Source organism: Rhinolophus sinicus, chromosome 11 (genome assembly GCF_057876585.1).
Source record: "Rhinolophus sinicus isolate RSI-liver-muscle chromosome 11, RSI-T2T, whole genome shotgun sequence".
Classification (NCBI taxonomy): domain Eukaryota; kingdom Metazoa; phylum Chordata; class Mammalia; order Chiroptera; family Rhinolophidae; genus Rhinolophus; species Rhinolophus sinicus.
Genome location: NC_142511.1, coordinates 4,762,801 through 4,781,118, shown reverse-complemented (window position 1 = coordinate 4,781,118; position 18,318 = coordinate 4,762,801). Strand labels below are relative to the sequence as shown.

The 18,318-nt window shown below is 40.3% G+C and overlaps 2 protein-coding genes across 2 annotated transcripts in view; one reads left to right on the top strand and one right to left on the bottom strand.

The window, feature by feature from the left end:
• Positions 1 to 18,318, bottom strand: part of MROH9 (maestro heat like repeat family member 9) — a 41,341-nt gene that overhangs the window by 2,606 nt on the left and 20,417 nt on the right. Inside the window, exons 9-18 of the mRNA XM_088801828.1 lie at positions 17,096 to 17,250; positions 15,566 to 15,731; positions 14,261 to 14,403; positions 13,124 to 13,261; positions 11,510 to 11,630; positions 8,721 to 8,858; positions 6,837 to 7,013; positions 4,290 to 4,442; positions 4,068 to 4,184; positions 3,396 to 3,498 (exon numbers count right to left, since the gene is read on the bottom strand). Coding sequence (XP_088657954.1) covers positions 3,396 to 3,498; positions 4,068 to 4,184; positions 4,290 to 4,442; positions 6,837 to 7,013; positions 8,721 to 8,858; positions 11,510 to 11,630; positions 13,124 to 13,261; positions 14,261 to 14,403; positions 15,566 to 15,731; positions 17,096 to 17,250 — 1,411 coding nt within the window. The remainder of the gene's footprint in view (positions 1 to 3,395; positions 3,499 to 4,067; positions 4,185 to 4,289; positions 4,443 to 6,836; positions 7,014 to 8,720; positions 8,859 to 11,509; positions 11,631 to 13,123; positions 13,262 to 14,260; positions 14,404 to 15,565; positions 15,732 to 17,095; positions 17,251 to 18,318) is intronic.
• LOC141569370 (uncharacterized) overlaps positions 1 to 18,318 on the top strand; it is a 172,059-nt gene that overhangs the window by 135,413 nt on the left and 18,328 nt on the right. The gene's annotated exons all lie outside the window — the stretch shown is intronic.

Here is an 18,318-nt window from a genome sequence, read left to right as displayed (position 1 = left end):
TTCCGTTGCTACATGGCAGAGGTTGGCCAGTGAAGTTTTCTTGGAACCCAGCCATGCTCATGGGTTCCTTTGTGTCCATATTATTGCCGGCTGTTTTCACCCACAACAGCATAGTCGAGTGATTGCGACACGGACCCCATGGTACTCCAAGTACCATTGGGCCTTTTCCAGAAAGAGTTTGCTGACCTCTGTTGTGTGGTATTCCATCCAATGAATGCAGCAGTTTTCAAATCCATTCTGCTGCTGATTGGACAATGTGTCATTTCCAACTTGGGACTCTTGTAAAGAATGAGGTTATGATGGGCATTTCTGTACATGACTTTTGGTACGTGTTTGTATGCACTGATGTTCGGTATATAGCTAGGAGTCGGTTAACTGGCAATGGATATGCTTATGTTCACCGTCAGCTGTTACTGCCAAACAATGCAAAGTGGTTGTACCAATTTTAACTCCACCCAGCAGTGTCTGACTGTTTTCCCTGTTCTGCATTCTTTCTCACATTTGATGTTTTTAATCCTTTTCCTTTTAGTCATTCTCATGGGTTTGGTGGGAGTATCACATTGTGATTTTAATTTGTTTTTTTGTGATGATTCATAAGAGTTTTGTATGTTTACTGGACGTTTGGGTATTTCACTTGTGACATGCCTCTTCAGTTGAGTCGCTTTCCTGTTTTTATAATTGCGTTGTCTGTCTTTATCTTATTTATTTGTATGCATTTTTTATTCTGGGTGCTAATCTTTTTCGGTGTTAATATGCCTTACAAATATTTTCTACTCCATGGCTAGACCTTTTCTTTTCTTTTTTTTTTTTTTGATGAACAGAAGTCTTTCATTTTAATGTACTCCAACTTACCATCTTTTTATTTATGGTTAGTGAATTTCGGGGGGTCCTGATAGGAAATCTTGGCCTGCCTCAAGAATATCATGAAGGTATTCTCCTTTATTTACTTCTAGAAGCTTTACTGTTTTGCCTTTCTCACTTTTGCAATGATATGGCACATAGTAGAGCTCAAGGTATGTTTTATATACCTGTGTAATTGAGCCAGCATCGTTAAGAGAAAGAAACTGCCCCCTACTACTGCCTTGTAGGAGCACTGCAGATATGCAGATCTGTTTGTAGGCTTTTCATTCTGTTTCATAAGTCTGCTCGTCTTTGCTTGCGTAACAGACTGTCTGAAATTCTGTGACTTTATAATAAATCTTTGTATCTGGTGGGATGAGTGGCCCACATTTTTTCTTCAGGAGGATCTTGGCATTTCGCTCTTCCAGATACATTTCGAATCAGCTTTTCAAGATCTATGAAATTATCTGTTGGTATTTTTATTTTCCGTTTTATTGAGCTCGTTGATCAGTATTTCTCACCAGGTGGTCAGTGGGGGATTCTTAATGCGACAATTTGTGAGTAACACTGTCACCATTATTACTGAATATTAAGCACACCCTTGCCCATTAAATGCACGAATGGGCATTAAATGCTGTACCAACCTGGAAAGCAAACTGGTAAGAGAGCTTAGGAGAGTAGACCATAGATATCAGCCTCTCGAGGTCTGGAGAAAAGCAAAAAATAGTGGAGAATGGATTGGAAGATGGAAGTCCTACAGTTAAGTAGGTATTGCATGTGCTTTTGCAATAGTTTATCCATTCATTCTTCAGTTGGCTGAATTCCATATTTTAATGATTTCTTCAAGAAGGATTCATGGCAATGATTTAATCCCAAGTTCCTGAAAATGTTTTCCTGCTATTTTCATAGTTGGATATAATTTTGCTGAATATAAAATTCATCAGTAACAGTTTTCTTTTCACTTAGGATTTTGTAGGTATCATTCTATTATATTTTAGAGTTGAATACTGAAGTGAAGAAATCTAATGCCAGATTTATTTATTTTTTAACTTATAGGCGACTTTGTGACTCTGAAATTCCATGATTATATTAGGAAATATCTTAATGCTGCATTCTGTATAAACTATTTCTTGAAAAATGATTTACCATTTATATGTATATTTAATCCAGTCTTTTTTTTTTACTTCTTAAATTGTATCTTTGAATACTTCTCCTGTTCTGTTTATTTCTTTTCTTCATTAATGCATATTTACATTTCTTTCTTCTATCTTCTATACGTATCACTGCTCCTTAATTTTTCAAACTGTTTCTTCCTGGTTTTCATTTCATTTTGCTAGCATTTCTCAACCCTGTCTCCTTGTTCCTTACTGGGTTATCAACAATATATATTTTCTCTTCTGCTGGTTGCAATGTAGTTTTTTCGTGACAGTTACGTATTTTTTCTTATACTGCCCCCTACACTTGCTCCCACTACCCCGTCACATATTGACTGTGTGCTTGCATCTGTCCTTTAGATCTTGATCTTAAAAATGTTTTGGATTCATGGAAATAACGGATCATGATTTTCATCTGCTCTGTAGAAACATTTCCTAAAATTTATTTTTCTTCTTTCTTCTCTTTTCCCCTTGGAAATATCTCTGTAGAAAGAGAATACCATTTCCTTTTCTACAATGACTTATTTTTGGATCTTGAATTGTATATGTACAGGGACTGTTTGTGGAAAGTATGAGGGTAGAATGCAGGGTAGCGGGAATTCTGTCTGGTTTGAAATAAAGTTCTTGTGACACGGGTGTGTGTGTGTGTGTGTGTGTGTGTGTGTGTTCCTTTACTTTTCTCTTATCAACACAGATCATGAGCTCCATGGTGATCATAATTCAGTTTGTCCTCTACCCTAACTGGCAGATTCTGCTCTCCATGAACCATGTGGCTGTGCATTTCCCGATCCCTTGGTGTCTCTGCTACTCCTTGGTGCCAAACAGGGACAAAGGAAGAGCCCATTACCAAGTTGGGAACTCATTTCCTGTCATTACAAATAAAGGATTTTGTATCTTCATGGTAAGACTCTAGTGGAAAAAAACCCTGTTTGGTCAGGTTTGTCCAAGAGCAAAACCTTTATCTTCCCTTAGAATCTTCCAGCACTCCCCCCAGTGCTACATTTTTCTTTTGAACTTTACTTGATTTGGTAGCTCTTCCTCATCTGTTGTCGTTTGTGGTTACAGATGTCCAAATTTTGTTGAAGACGGGGGTCTATATTTTTAGTTATTATTCTTATTCCTTGGGTAGTGATTTTATAGCAGTTATGGAGAATAATGAGCAGCTTAAATTTTGAAATCATCCTTGTCGAATACACCTTGTATAGTAATCTAATCACACAGCTATACTCACTGTGTATTATAGAATAGAACTTTAGTCTCACCACACATATTAACCTCTATTCATCATAGATACCATCATGAAATGTGCTGTCTATCACAAAGATCTTTTTTTTCCCAAAGGAAGACTTCCAGTTACACTTTTTCAGACAAATTAGGAAGTGAGAATCGAATTTTATTTACCTATTAAAATAACTGATGCTCTTCTCAAATATGCGTGGGAGCTCCCCAGGAATCCTAAGGTGTCAGCTATCAAATCTGTAATGTAGTTCCCATGGTAAATGAGCTGGAAATGAAACGGAAAAAATAAAGTTCTCTCAGTTGTTGCTCCCTTCAGAGAGGCTTGCAGAGAAAATGTGGTTGCTTATATTAAATCAGGGCCAGTTTAAAACTTGGGATTTCTATGTATGAGCTTTACGCTCCTGCTTGCAGATATTACTCAGTTTAATATATGCTTCCCACCCCCAACCTTGTGTTTGTAACCTTTGGTTAGCATCCTTCCATCCCCACTTGTCTATCGTTGGAATTTATTCCGGTTTTCAGAGGACCAGCTCGTTAGGCAGTAATAATTCTAATTTTTCTTTTGTTGATCTGAAATGCTACCTTTATGGCCATCCATAGCTCGATGTAGGTGGGTTGGAGGAAGCAGATAAAATAGATGATCAATGTTGACGAAGACGAAGTGGAAAACGTTCATTTTCTCTGGTCTCAAGCCCTAGCTATTACCACCCATTTATTGTGTTTTCTTCACACTCCTCCAGGATCCCCCCCGTCCCCACTACAGGTCATGACTTTGGATATCTTTTCATGTTCTCTCTGTAGCTCTTTGGTACTAAACACTGAAGGGCCACTTACCAGATTGTTACAGAAGTTGAGCACGACCTGCTCAAAATTGTAACATTGATCGTTGAACAAAAACGTCATTGACCATTTTAATTCAGAAACACAGGTTGCTAATGTATATTTACATGCCTGTGAGAGAAAAATGTCCGTCAGGACCTCTTTTTCTGGCATTAACATAAAACACTGCGATTCTCTGTCGTGCCACAGGAAACAAAGCAAGACCACAGGACTTACACTGACGACTCTTATCTCTGTATCCTCCAGAAACAGGATCAGAGGCACCAAGCCTTTGAGAACCACAGGATTCAGCATCCATGTGTATTGATTCATGTCTTTGATTAATTCCCCAAAGTGTCGGATGGCCATACTCCGAATGCCCCCGTTGCTCTGGAAAAGGTACACAGAAAAGCCTCACGTGATGGTGCTAATAGGGCTTCTTTCTGTAGACAGTGTGATATATACTTTCATATATATCTATACATGTGTATGTATATATCAGTATACATACTACATATGTTAGACATATATATGAAATTATTATCATTTGTTTTTAGAAAAGATTCACCTCAGCTCTAAGTAGTCAGCTCTTTGATTCTAAAATAAGATTTGCTTACCAAAATTCACATAGCATTAAAAAAAAAAAAATCCCCCGTGAAAAGTAAGTTTCTTAAATTTAGGAGGACAGTAGCTAAGAATGTCTTAAAAATAGAAACTGCAATAATCTGTGTAACTTGGAGATAATTTCCGTAAAGATACTTAAAGTGACCACATTGTGTTCAAATGCAGGAGGCTTTGGCAGAGTGGCCAGTAAATACCCATGGGAGCTCCTTGTGTCCTGGCATAGAACCAGATTTCTCAGGGCTTGCTTAGGCCAAATAGAATGGCGATTGGATTATAAAGATTCTAGAAGAGAAAAGTTGCAAGTCGGAGGAAGAGGTTAATTTTTAAAAATATAATATATTCCAGTTTTTAAGAAATGTTTATGATTTCATTTTTTTTTTTAAATCTCTTCCTGTCTGTTCTCAGGAATATATTGGATATATTCCCAACAAAATACAAATGGCTAATACATCTTCATATGTGCCTTCCCAGAGGTAATTGCTGGGTTAAAGCCTAAACCTAAAGCAGTGGTAATTATATCATATGTCACGGGCTGGACAGTGACACAGTCATAAATGAACAGGTGGGTGGCATTTAAGAAGAGCTGGGAGATGATGGAGCCTGGGGCAGAGGAGACCCCTGGCCTCTCAGAGGACCCCCGGCTCCCACAGACAGTGGCCAAGTGTGTTTGTGGGCTCCAGTATTCCCCGATCTTCTGACATTTCATTCACAATTCAGATTTTTGTGAGAAATCTCCCCGTTTGAAAAATGTCAAACGTATACTGTTTGAAGGGTAAACTTAACACACCAGTAAATTGCATTCATCTGCAGGCTACCTGTTCGTATCCCTGGACTACAGGAATACATGGTAACCTCTAAAGGGCTATACGGACCAGTGGAAAGAGCTTTGCAGTCCCCAAGCCTGGTGAAATCTCAGTTTTGTCCTCCATAGGTTAAGTGTGGGCACCTTTTTATTCCCCCTTTTAATATGGAGAAACATAGGAACAAGTGCTTTGATATCCAAATATTTTTCAAATACTCTACCTCTAAGGAATGACTTAGGGTAAAACTGATACTTGATAACTTTCTGTTCTCTTTAGTTGTCTTTTTTTTCATTTGGTTTGGTTTGATGATGTGATGTATTTAATTTAGTTTTTTTCTCTCAAAACGTTTTTATTTTGAATATAATGTTTTACATGGACATTCTAACTACTTATTAGCTTTGTGAAATGGGCCAAAAATTCATTTCTCTTTGCCTCAGTTTCCTTATATGTAACCTGCATAATAGTCATAAAGTTTTTAAGAGAATTATATGAAATAGTGCATGTAAATCCCTCAGAACAGTGCCAGGTACATAATAAATGCTCAGTAAATTTTAACCACTATTATTATCAGTATGCCCTTATAAAAATAATTTTTGGCACTAAATTCCTTCTTTCTATAATTTAATAATATTGTGCTCTTCAATGGAATCTGAATAATTAAGAACTCATAAATTCTGGCAAGATGATTTGCTACGAAATAATTGTCTGGTTCACAAACAATTTGTTACAGAAGTCTTTAAATATATATGGGTTCCCTACAGCATACCGAAGTAAGTGTTTTTGCTTAGTAAAATAGACTACTCTCATCCACCTTGTCTGGAACATCTACCAAAATGAGAGTTTTTAAAATGCACAACTTTCTGATGAGATACTTTTTAATTCAAATTTTTTTATGACGGTAACAAACATCTCTGGGCAGTACACATGTCACCTCTGATCACCATAAGACATCTGTTACGCTTTCTGTTTTGTAGGTAGGAGATAGAAGCGCTAAGAAACTGAATCACTTTGCGTAAGATTTCACAGGTAGTAAGAGGCAGAATGGGGATTTGAACCCAGGAAGTCCAGATCCAGGGTTAACCGGTCACTAAATTAAATTCCTCTTTCATCCAAGGACAGAGGCTATTCTGTCATTCTCCTTTTTTATGGGGAGACTCTATTAGGTTCTCATAGTGTAGTTAAGAAAAAACAAGACAGTGCTTAGCTGACTAGTATTGTTATCTCTGGAAAAGACGTGGTAGCTGTGTATAATGTGACTATCTCCCGTGGACTTATTCTGGGATGTAACATTGCCTCACTGGGGCTTCAGCGGAACTCTAAAACCGAAGGACCTCACGCATCTGACTGTGTCACTCACGTGATCCATGAGAGGACAGTAGCTGGAAGCAATCCTGGTACACAAAGAGGAGTAGGTCACCTTGTCCAGCTTGCCCAAGAGTCTCCGAAGGGTGAGCAGAGCCTGAGTGACAACCGTCTTGTCTTTGGAAAGGAAGGCATTCAGGATGGACAATAATAAGCTGCAGACATTTTCTATCTACATATAAAAAGAGGGAAATGGTGGGGTTTCGGAAGGAGGACACTTGAGCTAGCATTAGGTATGCACACCCGTGAATTTGGGCAGCATGCAGTGGTGTGTTGGAGCCGGCTCACAAGTGTCCATTGTCAAAAATTTTGTAAGCTGATCGTTAAATCAAAGTCACTATTAAAAATTAAATTTTATAAATTTGGAAAGAAAACAACAACAACAGTAATAAATACTCAAAATGTATCACTTCCTATTGATTTTGCTACATTTTACTCTTCGATGCCCTTGAGGTTGTTTACATATGTTGCATCTGTATGGTGGGAATGTTAAATAACCATGTGCATCTCTTTCCAACTCCACGTTCAGTGCCGTCCCTTTGGTAGCTTGAAATCAGCCCTGGTGGGAATATTTATACCAGGGAAATTGGCCTTATTTCCACTGAACTGGTACACACCACAGGCAAGATGACCTCTAAACTAGGTGACAGTGACCTGTTTGGACATGAGCGCTGCTGAGCTGCTGAGCCAGGTCATGGGCGTCAACTGCAGATCAGAGACAGACAGAATGTAAAGCAAGGAAAAACATGAACAGGAGACACCAACAGAGAGAAAGAAAGGCTGGCAAGAAATGAAGTAAAAGAAATAAACAAATACTGTTTGCCAAAATAATAGCCAAAGGCCACTTGTGTCTGGCTGGAGAGTTGAGTCTTTATCAATATGTGATATGAGGTGTGTGATACCTCAGTGTAGGTCACTGTCCTAGAGAGCATGACACAGAATCTCCCTTTCAGTTGTTAACTTTGGGAAGAGCCCTAGATAAGGCAATAAATAACTTTCTGTTCACTAAAACAATGTACGTTGACTTGTATGATTTATTTAAAGCAAGTCGACCACGGCTCATTTCATTCTAAATGCAAAATGGGTGCCCACAGACAGGCTTTAAGCTTTTAAAGACTATGCTTAATAGCTAAACAAGGATTTATTATTAAATGTATTATTAAATAAAAAAATGATTTATGGAACATCTACACTCTCAGCATTGTGCCGGGTACTTTGAGATTTACAAGGGGGGTACAAAACATAGGGGTATGTGTAGGTTCAATTTTCCTGGGAGGCAAGTGTAGTCACATGACTCAGTGGGAAACGGCATGAGACTGTGGTTCTCAAGTTTAACCGGTTTCCAGGAGATGCTAATGCTGCTGGTTCCGAATTATACTGGAGAAGCACTGTTATAAAACATTATGTGAGCGAGAGCTTGTGGTTGATGTGGCTCTGAGAGACACGAAGCTGCCAGAGATCAGAATAGTCAGTGAAGTTGGACTTGAGCTGATCATTGAAAAACGAGAAAAATGTGACCATGTGTCCGTGAAGGAGGAAAGTGTTATAAGTGGAAGACAAATTTTAAGTGAGCGCTCTGAGGTAGTAAGTAATGTGCATGCATGTGTGTCTGTGTTGGAGGGGAAATTAACGTGTGTGTGTGGTTTAGGCTGTAAAAAGGGTGTTCATGTAAGGCAATGCTGATAAATTCTGGGTGCAATGAATGGTTTTCTGGGGAAAATATAAATAAAGTGATAAAGCCACTAAATTGACTTAACACATCCCTTCCATTCAACCCAGTTCCCTTATTGATACAACATCAGCAGGGACTTTGAGCGATAGCAAATCTCAGATTATGACTTTGATGGTGCTGGCAGTCACAAATGGCACACACACATACCTGATTGATAACTGGTGCCATGCTGGCGATTTTCTGAAGGCTCAGTTTGCTCACTGCAGGATTGGAGTCATTGACCCAGTTTCTGAAGAGAACCAAAAATTCTTCTGGGAATGGGTCCTTGAAGAAGCTGTTCAGAAGCTGAAAGAAAACAGCTAATAAATTCATAAGCAGAGTGAAGGCCAATGCATGATTTTTGCTTCAGTCGTAAAAATCAAGACATTTTCAGTAAAACTGGAACACAAGTCACACTAAAACTCCAAATACTTATATGTACTCCTACAAATATTTCTGTGCTCACATCACCACATATCAAACAGTAAAGGCCTGTTTTCCTTTTATAATTAGTAACTACTCTGTGGGGTGATAATTTGGTGCCATGTGAATATTCCATTTTCCAACAACTTTTCACTTAATGGTTTTAAAATTAGTTGATGATCTTTTCTTCATTCAGTTATTACACTGGGACTTACAAAATGGTGATTTTTCTACTTCTAACATTCTCTCTACATTTACTGGCTGGCATCTCTCTTCTCTCTCTCTTTCTGTCTCTCCCTCCCTCCCTCCTTCTTCCTCTCCCTCTTTTTCTCCCTCTCCCTCTCTGAAATTTCCAATTTGGAGTATGACCAAGGATTTACTCATTAAATTTATTTTCAACATATTACAGTTATTTGCAGTTATTATTTCTTTTGCGCTTCAAACTTGGAGGACACAAGTTAACTCTTGTGTCCTTTTGATATGACCCATCTATCTTTGAGCACTTCTTTGCTTGTGGAAAAATTAGATGTCCGAGGCTCATTTAATATTTTTCTTGCCCCATGAAATCACCCATTTCTTTAAGGAAACAAGGTTCCTTTTAGTGAGTAATGGTATTGAGAAACCATTGGGTACTAGGTGAGCTCATTGCTGTTGGCATATCATGTCTTCTGAGCCTTTACTTGAGCTAGGAAATACTTGTCTTTTTTAAGTCATGAGTTCATTTAGACAATGTTGATATCGTCAATTCAAATACAAAATAGCAGAGTTTATGTTAACTTTTTACAATTTCGTGTTTGCCTCATCTTTCTCTTACCTGGAAAACCTTGGTGCCTGATAGCATTAGTATTTCTACTTACGTGTTTGCTTTCTGTTATATAATGCATATCATAGTTTTGAAGTTATGACATCAACATACAATATCAATAAACCTCCTGAGGAAAAGTGAATATTTTTTAAAAAGATTTTTGTGCTTAGAATATATCTTGCTAAGGATGTGAAGTCCAAGCACTATGTTTGTAGGTTACTTCGTATCTTTCACAAATTTGTGTGTGTGTGTGTGTGTGTGAGAGAGAGAGAAAGTGTGCGACAGATAATCAGACAGGTCATTGAGAAAAAATGCTAAGGTCATGATAGGTAAATGGGCGAAGAAGAAATCAGATTATTCACAAAATGGAACTTGAAATGAAAGGCCAAGGCATAAACACATGATTCACGGAAATGACAGTAATGATTTAAACAGAAGTAACAATTTATCCTCATTTTTCATATGTTAGGATCATATAGGTAACTAGAAAACCTAAGAGAATCAAGTAAAATATTATTAGAATTACTATGAGAGCACAGGAAAGTTCCGAATTCAAAATGATAGTTTAAATTTCCCGAACATCCAGCAGTAATGAACTCAAAAATCTAATGAAAAAGGCTACCTTCACCCTAACAATTTAAAATAATATAAGCTACTTAATAATTCCAAAATTAATATGTAAAATTTATAAGAAAATGTCAAAATAGTGAATTAAAAAGAGAAGTGAAAATATTATAAAATATCAAACATGCCTAAAAAAATTCATAGCTTTAATGTAATTACAATAATAAATTCAGAAAAAGTTTTTGTTTCTTTTAAACCTGGCAAAGTTACTTTAAAATTTAGCTAGAGAAACAAATATATAGGAAAGACTAAAGCAATGTGGAAAAGAAGAGAATTGAGGGAAAGTTGCGTTGCTAGATATTAAAATGTATTTGCAAATGGCCATAATTCAATAGTATGATACTTCCACAAGAATGAAAAATAAATGGAACCTAACAGAATAACCTGAGACAGACCCTAATATGTGTGTTTGTGAGTATGCATGTGTGTATATGCAATTAATAATAAAATTAATTAAAATAATAATTAAAATAAACAAAGGTGGTATCACCAGTCAGTAGTGAATTTAATGCTTATTAATTAAATGATACTGGGATAGGTAGTTAATTATTTAGCTGAAACTAAAGTTAGATTCAAAAGGATTTCCTCAATTTGCTTGACTCTAGTTTGCCATTACAATATGTGGTGTAATATTCATATACAGAGTAATATAATTCTACGTCTTCATTTTACCTAGTTATTTGGCTCATTCTTTCTTCTTGTCTTTTTTCCAGATAGTCTGAAGTATCATTTAGATCCCAGATGTTACCTACCATCTTTAGTGAACTCAGTTATTCCTCAATGTATTATAATACATTAACAAGTATGCAGAAGAAATATATGAACTGGTGCTACAAAAATAATTAGTGTTTGTGCAAATCCATACCCCTAAGACACAATAAACTCCAATTAACTCTTGGAGCAAGCTGAAGGGACAGCCCTCCCATTAGTCAGATCTCTTAATACCTCCCCTTTACCCCCTCAAATTCAGATGTCTATCATGGTCTGAACTCATGGTAAAGATCAATATTCAGAGAGGGCAAGAAAAGGTTGCAGTGTTGACTTAAGTTTGGGTAAGAAAAGGGAGTGAGAATTCAGCTGTCCACAGTCTTCTAATAAAACTCACTTCAGTGAGGAAAATGACTGTGATAACACTGTCCTCTGACCGTCTCGGACCTTCCACCGAGAGCTTGTAGAGATACTGCAAGGTCTCTGGGTACTGTGGAAAGTTACAGTCAATGAGAGTTCTGCAGAGGAGAAGATGGCACTGAATTAGCAAAGCAGATGAAAACACTTTCCGCACCAGCAAATGGTAATGGTACTACAGAGAGAATTATTATCCTTCTATTTCGTACCACCCAGACAACAAGGAAGGTATACTCTCACATTCCCCAATCCACGGTAAACTCAGCCCCATCATAAATTCTACACAGACTCTTGGGAAGTACTTGGATCACTGGTAACATCTCTTTTGTCAACACCGCTGCCAATCCCACTCTCCCATCCTCTGCCACAGAGCAGAATGCCTTGTATTAATTACCACCAGCTCCCATGAGTGACGGACCCCAGGAGAGAAAAGAAACTGCAAAATAAATATCTTGGCAATTTAGGATAGCCATGAGGGCCACCTTTGTGGGGTTTAGACCCAGTCCTTCCTTTGAATGATATAAGGAAGAAGAGAGTTTGGGAGTCCCCAGGGTTACTCTGGAGAAGAGGTGGTGAGCCCTGATTCCCTAAGCCATTTTCCAGGACACACTTGGCCAGTGGTCAGGCTCACAGTAGTCCTGACACACTGGCCTGGATCAGATCCGTAGTGACAAGATTGGGAAGGATGATGGGAGAGAGATTCCATTTGAGAACTCCAGGTTAATATTCTAAACGGGTGTTTCTCAGACTTTCATGTGCTTAGAAATCCCCCGGGGATCTTGCTAAAAACGCAGATTCTGATTCCGAAGGTCTGGAGTGGGCTGTGCGAGTCTGTATTTTTAACTCCCAGGTATTGCTGTTGCTGCTGGCCTGTGGGCCTCACCCTGCGTATAAAGAGGGCAGAGTGACTCTTAGCTAGTGACACTGCACTTGTACACAACGAGATGTGTTCCTGAAATCTGTGTGCAAATCAGATGCCGTTTTAAAAGCACCAGGAGCCCAGAGACCACATGGAATGTACTTTCTGGGTCTTTCACAACATCACACATTCTGTTATGTTGTCAAGACCACGTATCTTGATTCTTGATCAGAAAATCTGATCCCTGTAATCAGAAGCTTGCTATTTATTTACTAACAGGCTACCTGGGGGGGGGGGGGAACAAACTTTCTAGTTCAAGAAGAAAACAAAAGTCCCCTTCCATTATACTTTGCCAAATGTATTTGTCTCATTGAGTATACATTTTTATTGAACGCTCCTTCAAGTGTGAGCACATCCATGACTACCTGAGCAGGAATCAGTGAACAACAGAGGAAGGAAAAAGCAGACTCACCTCTCGTCCGTGTCTGAAAGAGAAATCTGTTCTGTGGAGGGAGGGCAGTTGGGTATCTGTATCATCAGGTAAGTGGGCAGGGAAAGGGAAAACTAGCGCAAAGTATAAGCCCCTCCAAATTAGTGAAGAAGTAGAAATCAAATGGCAATTCAGATCAGTAGGCAAGATTTGGAAGTTGGGGTGGATATTGATTGTGTTCCCAGGTGTCTTAACTGAAGACAGATGGAGATGGTGGGATGCAGACCCAGAGCCCCTGTTCTTACCTGGCCACAAGATAGACCCCATGGTGGTCAAACAGCTCGTGGGAAAACTCGTCCCAGCAATTCTTTGTCTTCAGAGCAGTTTCCACCTCTTGTAGTCCAGAGCAATTCAGCAGAATTCTCAGTGCATCCCGGGCATAGCTAAGGCCCCAAAGAAGAGCAGAGTCATCCCTTGACAGTGGCCTTCACATAACTAAGTACATGGGACCTGCCTTTTCATTCTGGAAATCTTGGGCAGGATGCCGGTTTGGGGAAAGGGGATGTTTGAAAGGAAGGAGACTGCTAAATGCTCTTCCTCTCCCTTGATTAACAATACGTGGGATGGGGGGTTCAACTGCAATTATAACATGTACAATCTAGGACTAATTCTAGAGCAGCTTAGCCGTTTATTAGCTTCTTAACAGCTTATTCACAAAAGCTGGTAAATGATGTGATAATGCACTCAAGGCGTCTGTTGATTTTCTTCCTCGGATGCTTTCAATAAATAGGATATATTCTCATTTACTTGGGATGACTTGATGTACGTTTGCTTGAAAGAGAGTGGATTAAATATCCTAATGGGACTGATTATGTTTGAGAGTTCTGTCTGGCTTAGACGTCCACCCCAGATGAGGGCAGATAGCAGACTGCTGGGTTCAGATTTTCCTGGAGACCTGCAAAGCTAACTACTCTCTTGGGTGAACGGGAAAAGCTGAACCTCACCTGATGTGGACAGAATGACCACATGCGATCACAAGCCCACACACCCCAAAGCACATCATTTTCTCCTACTTGTACAACGACCCTGAGCAATCCCTATCAGAGAGTACAGAGCAGAGCTAGAAAGTGTCTGCCAGGCTTTGGGTTGCACGCTGCTCCCTGCATTCTCTCCCCTTGGTGGCTTCCCATTACAGCAGGAATAAACCATGTTCTGTGAAAGTGATTTTTTTATACACTGCACACACACTCAGGAAAGGTCCTGGCTAACTCCTAGGGACTTAGGTGAGTTCCTTTGCTGACGGTATTTTCCCCTTCAGAGGACAGCAAACTGTAATACATGAATGCACACGGGATTCTAACGGCTTGAACCCTAGGGAGTAGAATAACTGACAGCTGGAAGCTTCTCTCTTATTCAGTCTGAAATAACCACTATGAGCTCACAAATGCCTGCCCTCTGTCACCAGTCTCATGTCGCTGCTGTAAAAGAGTTGAAACATGAGGGCCATCAAGAGTTCAGGGAAAAACTGGGCCACCACTTTCTTGTACGAGCCAACAGGCAGCAATGTACACAGGGCGTGGGATGCCTACAAGGGAAGGAAAAAGGAGTCAAGAACGGAAGCATCTCCCTCTGAATCCGGCCAGCCTTCGTCAGGGGCAGGGAGGGACTCTGCACCCCGCCCCCACCTCCTTGAAGGAAGCCTGAAGCATACGCGTGTATTTCTTCACTCAGTACCAGCTACTAAGTCCATCTTGAACCAGGGACATGCCGAGCACCCTATGGCAATGGGCCCCCAAAGCTCTATCAGCAATGCCCCCTCTGCCAAACCAATGGGAAGCAAGCTGGTCCCCAAGGAGGGCAATCACCCCAAGGCTCCCTTCATCTGTGGCCATGAAGACTCGCCCTCCCAATTACCTCCCAATAACGGGTCCTCCCTGTGCTTAAACAATCCAGGGCAGCGAGATGTCAATGGGAGGCCAGCCGGTCAGTGACCACTGCGATACCCAGCACGTCAGAGAAACACATCCCACCACCTCACACCTGGGGGACGCTAGCCATCTTTTTCTATGATATCACTATAAGACTTTAATTTACCAGCAGGAGTGGAGGTTTTGGTCCTTGGGAGATGTATAATGATGGACACAAATGAGATTAGGCCTTCACATGCCTCTAAAAGTGTGTGTGATGCAGCTGGGGTCTACCCCTCTGATACCGTCTCCTACACGGCCACCCTCTCTCAGTTCTCTCCAGGTGTTTTGTCCTCCTTGCGTGCACCGACATAACAGGTGAGCTCCCATCCCCACAGGGGATTTGCCCTTCTGTCTAGAACGCTGCTGCCCAGATATCTATTAAGATCACTTCCTCACATCATTCATGTCTCTGATTGGATGTTGGCTCTACAGAGAGCCCACCCCACCCTGACCAACGTACAGAAACCCACCGTCACTCTCTTTTCCCCACAGCACTTTATATCTCTTCTAAGCTTTGTGTCTTCTGACATATAACATATTTTTTGGTTCACTGTTGATGTCTCTTACCAGAACGGAAGCTTCATGAACAGGGGAGGGGCACAGACTAGTCATTCAGTAAATACATGATGGATGGATGGATGGATGGATGGATGGATGGATGGATGAATGAATGAGAGCAGGACTGTGTCAAGGAAGTATGACTAGATTTGAGGGCAGAAAGGAATTTTCGTGATCAGGAGAACGACAGCAGGGATAAGAAACACCGGAACTAGTTACCGCCACAGGCATCATATTAGAGGTATCGATGGAGAACCGTCTTCTTTCCATTTGGTTGCCTGGTTTTTCCCCAGGCTTTCCTTTCAGTATCAACAGGATTGTCTTCAGCACATGTGGGGCGACATGTGGCTCGGAACCAGCCGCTTGCAACATTAGGATCACAGCGCTGCGAACACAACCCCCCAGTCAGAACCAGAAGCTTTGCATGTCCTACTTAGTCCCGCGATAGGAGTCGGGAAGACTCTCTTAGTTTGACATCTTCCTGTAGTAAAAAAGACACCGGGGACAAGTCCCAAACAAACTAGCATCCCCATTTCCAAATGACCCCACTGAGTCTCTTGTCCTTGAAAACAGAGGAAGAATTTCAGTCATAAAAACACAGTCTGCAAGTCTGCAAGTTCATTTCCTACCACTATTTAAATACCTGCGCAGCTCAAGGTCAAGAACTGAGTAGCCCATATTCTGTTCCTCCCACCTTGTGACCTTGTTTGTCCAGGGATGTTCGAATATTTTAAAACAGGTATGGAAACACAACTTGATATATAAATAAATACACCCACTGGAAAAAAAATAGGTAAAAAATCTACATGAATTCAAAAATTACATTTAGAAAATAAAAGTCAAAGTTAAAAAATTGAAATGAATGGCTCAGAGGAACGAGCCATTTGCCAAACGGTACACATGTAATTAGTGACATGGATGTGACTAGGACCCTGGCCTCTCAACCTCCAGCCCCCAGCCCCTCTCCCTACACACCTGGCGACTCTTCAAGGCTACTCTATTGCTGATCTGAACAACTGCTACACCCCTCCGTGCTGGTATATTCCTGATATCTTGTTAATCCGTGCTGGGTTCTCTGCACTTAGCTTCCTAATATGGGGCCTGGTCCCACAGGACACGGCATAGCCAGTTCTCTAGAGCTCATTACTCAAGGGTTCTTGCCTCTTAGAACCATGCTTAGAAGCACATGGACATCCCATCTCCCACTCGCATCTCATTTCCTTATCTCTGGTCAGACCTCTAGCTGATCTAGGTTTGTGATTTAGCTTAACTGCAAATCCCTGCCGTTTCTATCTCTCAGTCTTCACCGACTATTGCACAAGACCTCCTGGTGACTATTTTAATTAAGTTCACCTAGCTCTAATCATCTTGCTTTCTGTACCTCCTCCGTACAAATTGTTTGTACTGGATTCACTGGCAACTGCCATCTTATACCCGGTGGGTATATTCCATTTCCTCAACCAAATGCTTGAAGGCTGGTAATATTTTACACATAATGGGTGCTTAGTTCCTAAGTGAGAACATAATGGTGGCGTGACCATTTCTTAATGGTCTACTGTGTACCAGGTGTTGTACGAGGTTATAAAGCACATACGTGATCTTTTTTAAGCCTTACAATCATCCTGTGTGATGCAAAAACAGATATTCTCTTTCAGAAGAAAAGGAACTGGACGTCACTTGTTCAGGTTTGTCTGACTCTGGACACTGTGAACAAACCCTTGCAGATGGGGTGCAGGGGGGCGGCCTTACTTGTCTGCTGGGATTAGATAGTCCATCAGCTGGAAAATGACCTTCCTGGGTGAGGTGCGTGTGAGCAGGGTAACGACCCGCAACATAGAGTCCTGCATCTGATGCGGAGAATTTTCACACAGTTGCGTATAAATAGTATCCACAATTTTAGACACCTGGAAAAGTAATTGCACAGGGTAACAAGGGTCTCCTGCTCCACGGTCCCCTCTAAATCAAGGCCTTTCTTGGACGTCAGAATTCAGTGCTTCTCAGAATGACCGAGGCAGCAATGAACACACAGATTAATGCTAGTGGAAAGCATACTTTTAGGTGTGAGTACACAATGCAAAATGTTTATTTAGATGAAGAATAAGCCTGTGCATTTATTGATAGTGGGGAAAGACCCACTTTAAAAAAAAAATGTTTATTTTGGGAGGGTAGACTTTATTACATGACATATATAAGCTCAATATAGAAAACATACACATATATAATTCAAATCTTTTAAGAAAGTCAAAATAATAGAACATAATAACAATGGAACTACATACTTCAAAGTTTTTTTGCAATTAAAGAAGCCTCAAACGTACACACTGGAGGGGTGCACTATGTTGGAAGAATGGCCCAGAATGGTAAACACTGACTCATAATCTTGCAAATTCTAATCATAGGCCCCACATTAGCTTTATTTTCCCCCCTTTTTGAATAAGGGGAGTTGGAGTTAGACCTGGGACTTTGTCTCAAATCGGTGGGCGTATACTCATCATCAGATTTTAGCCCCCAGATCACCTCACTTCTTATTTTGAAAATACTCGTCAGAAATCAAACGCTGAGAAGTTGGAGGATGTCCATTTATATTCCATTGTCATTGCCTCATGTACAATTCAATTATTCGTGCAGAACCCTCTACTCCAAATGAAAGAAAAAGTTAGTGTTAAATAGTGCAGGGTATCCCTCCCAGCACGTACACACCGAGGTGAACTTGAAATGGGAGGCAGTCCATCATTATCTTCCGCGTAGACCTCTTAACTGTTGGGTTGAGAACTTTTTCTTCTCATCTTCCTACTGCGACACATGCAGCATGCCCCTAAAACTAACCAGCTATGGTCCTGTGTGCTCACTGATAGAAATGGCGGTCTGCTTTAATCCTCCAGGAAAGGCTGACTGTGCTCGATTGATTTAGAGATTGTAAGGCATATACTCGGTATGTCATGTAGGGGATTTTCAGGGATAATTTTAGCCAT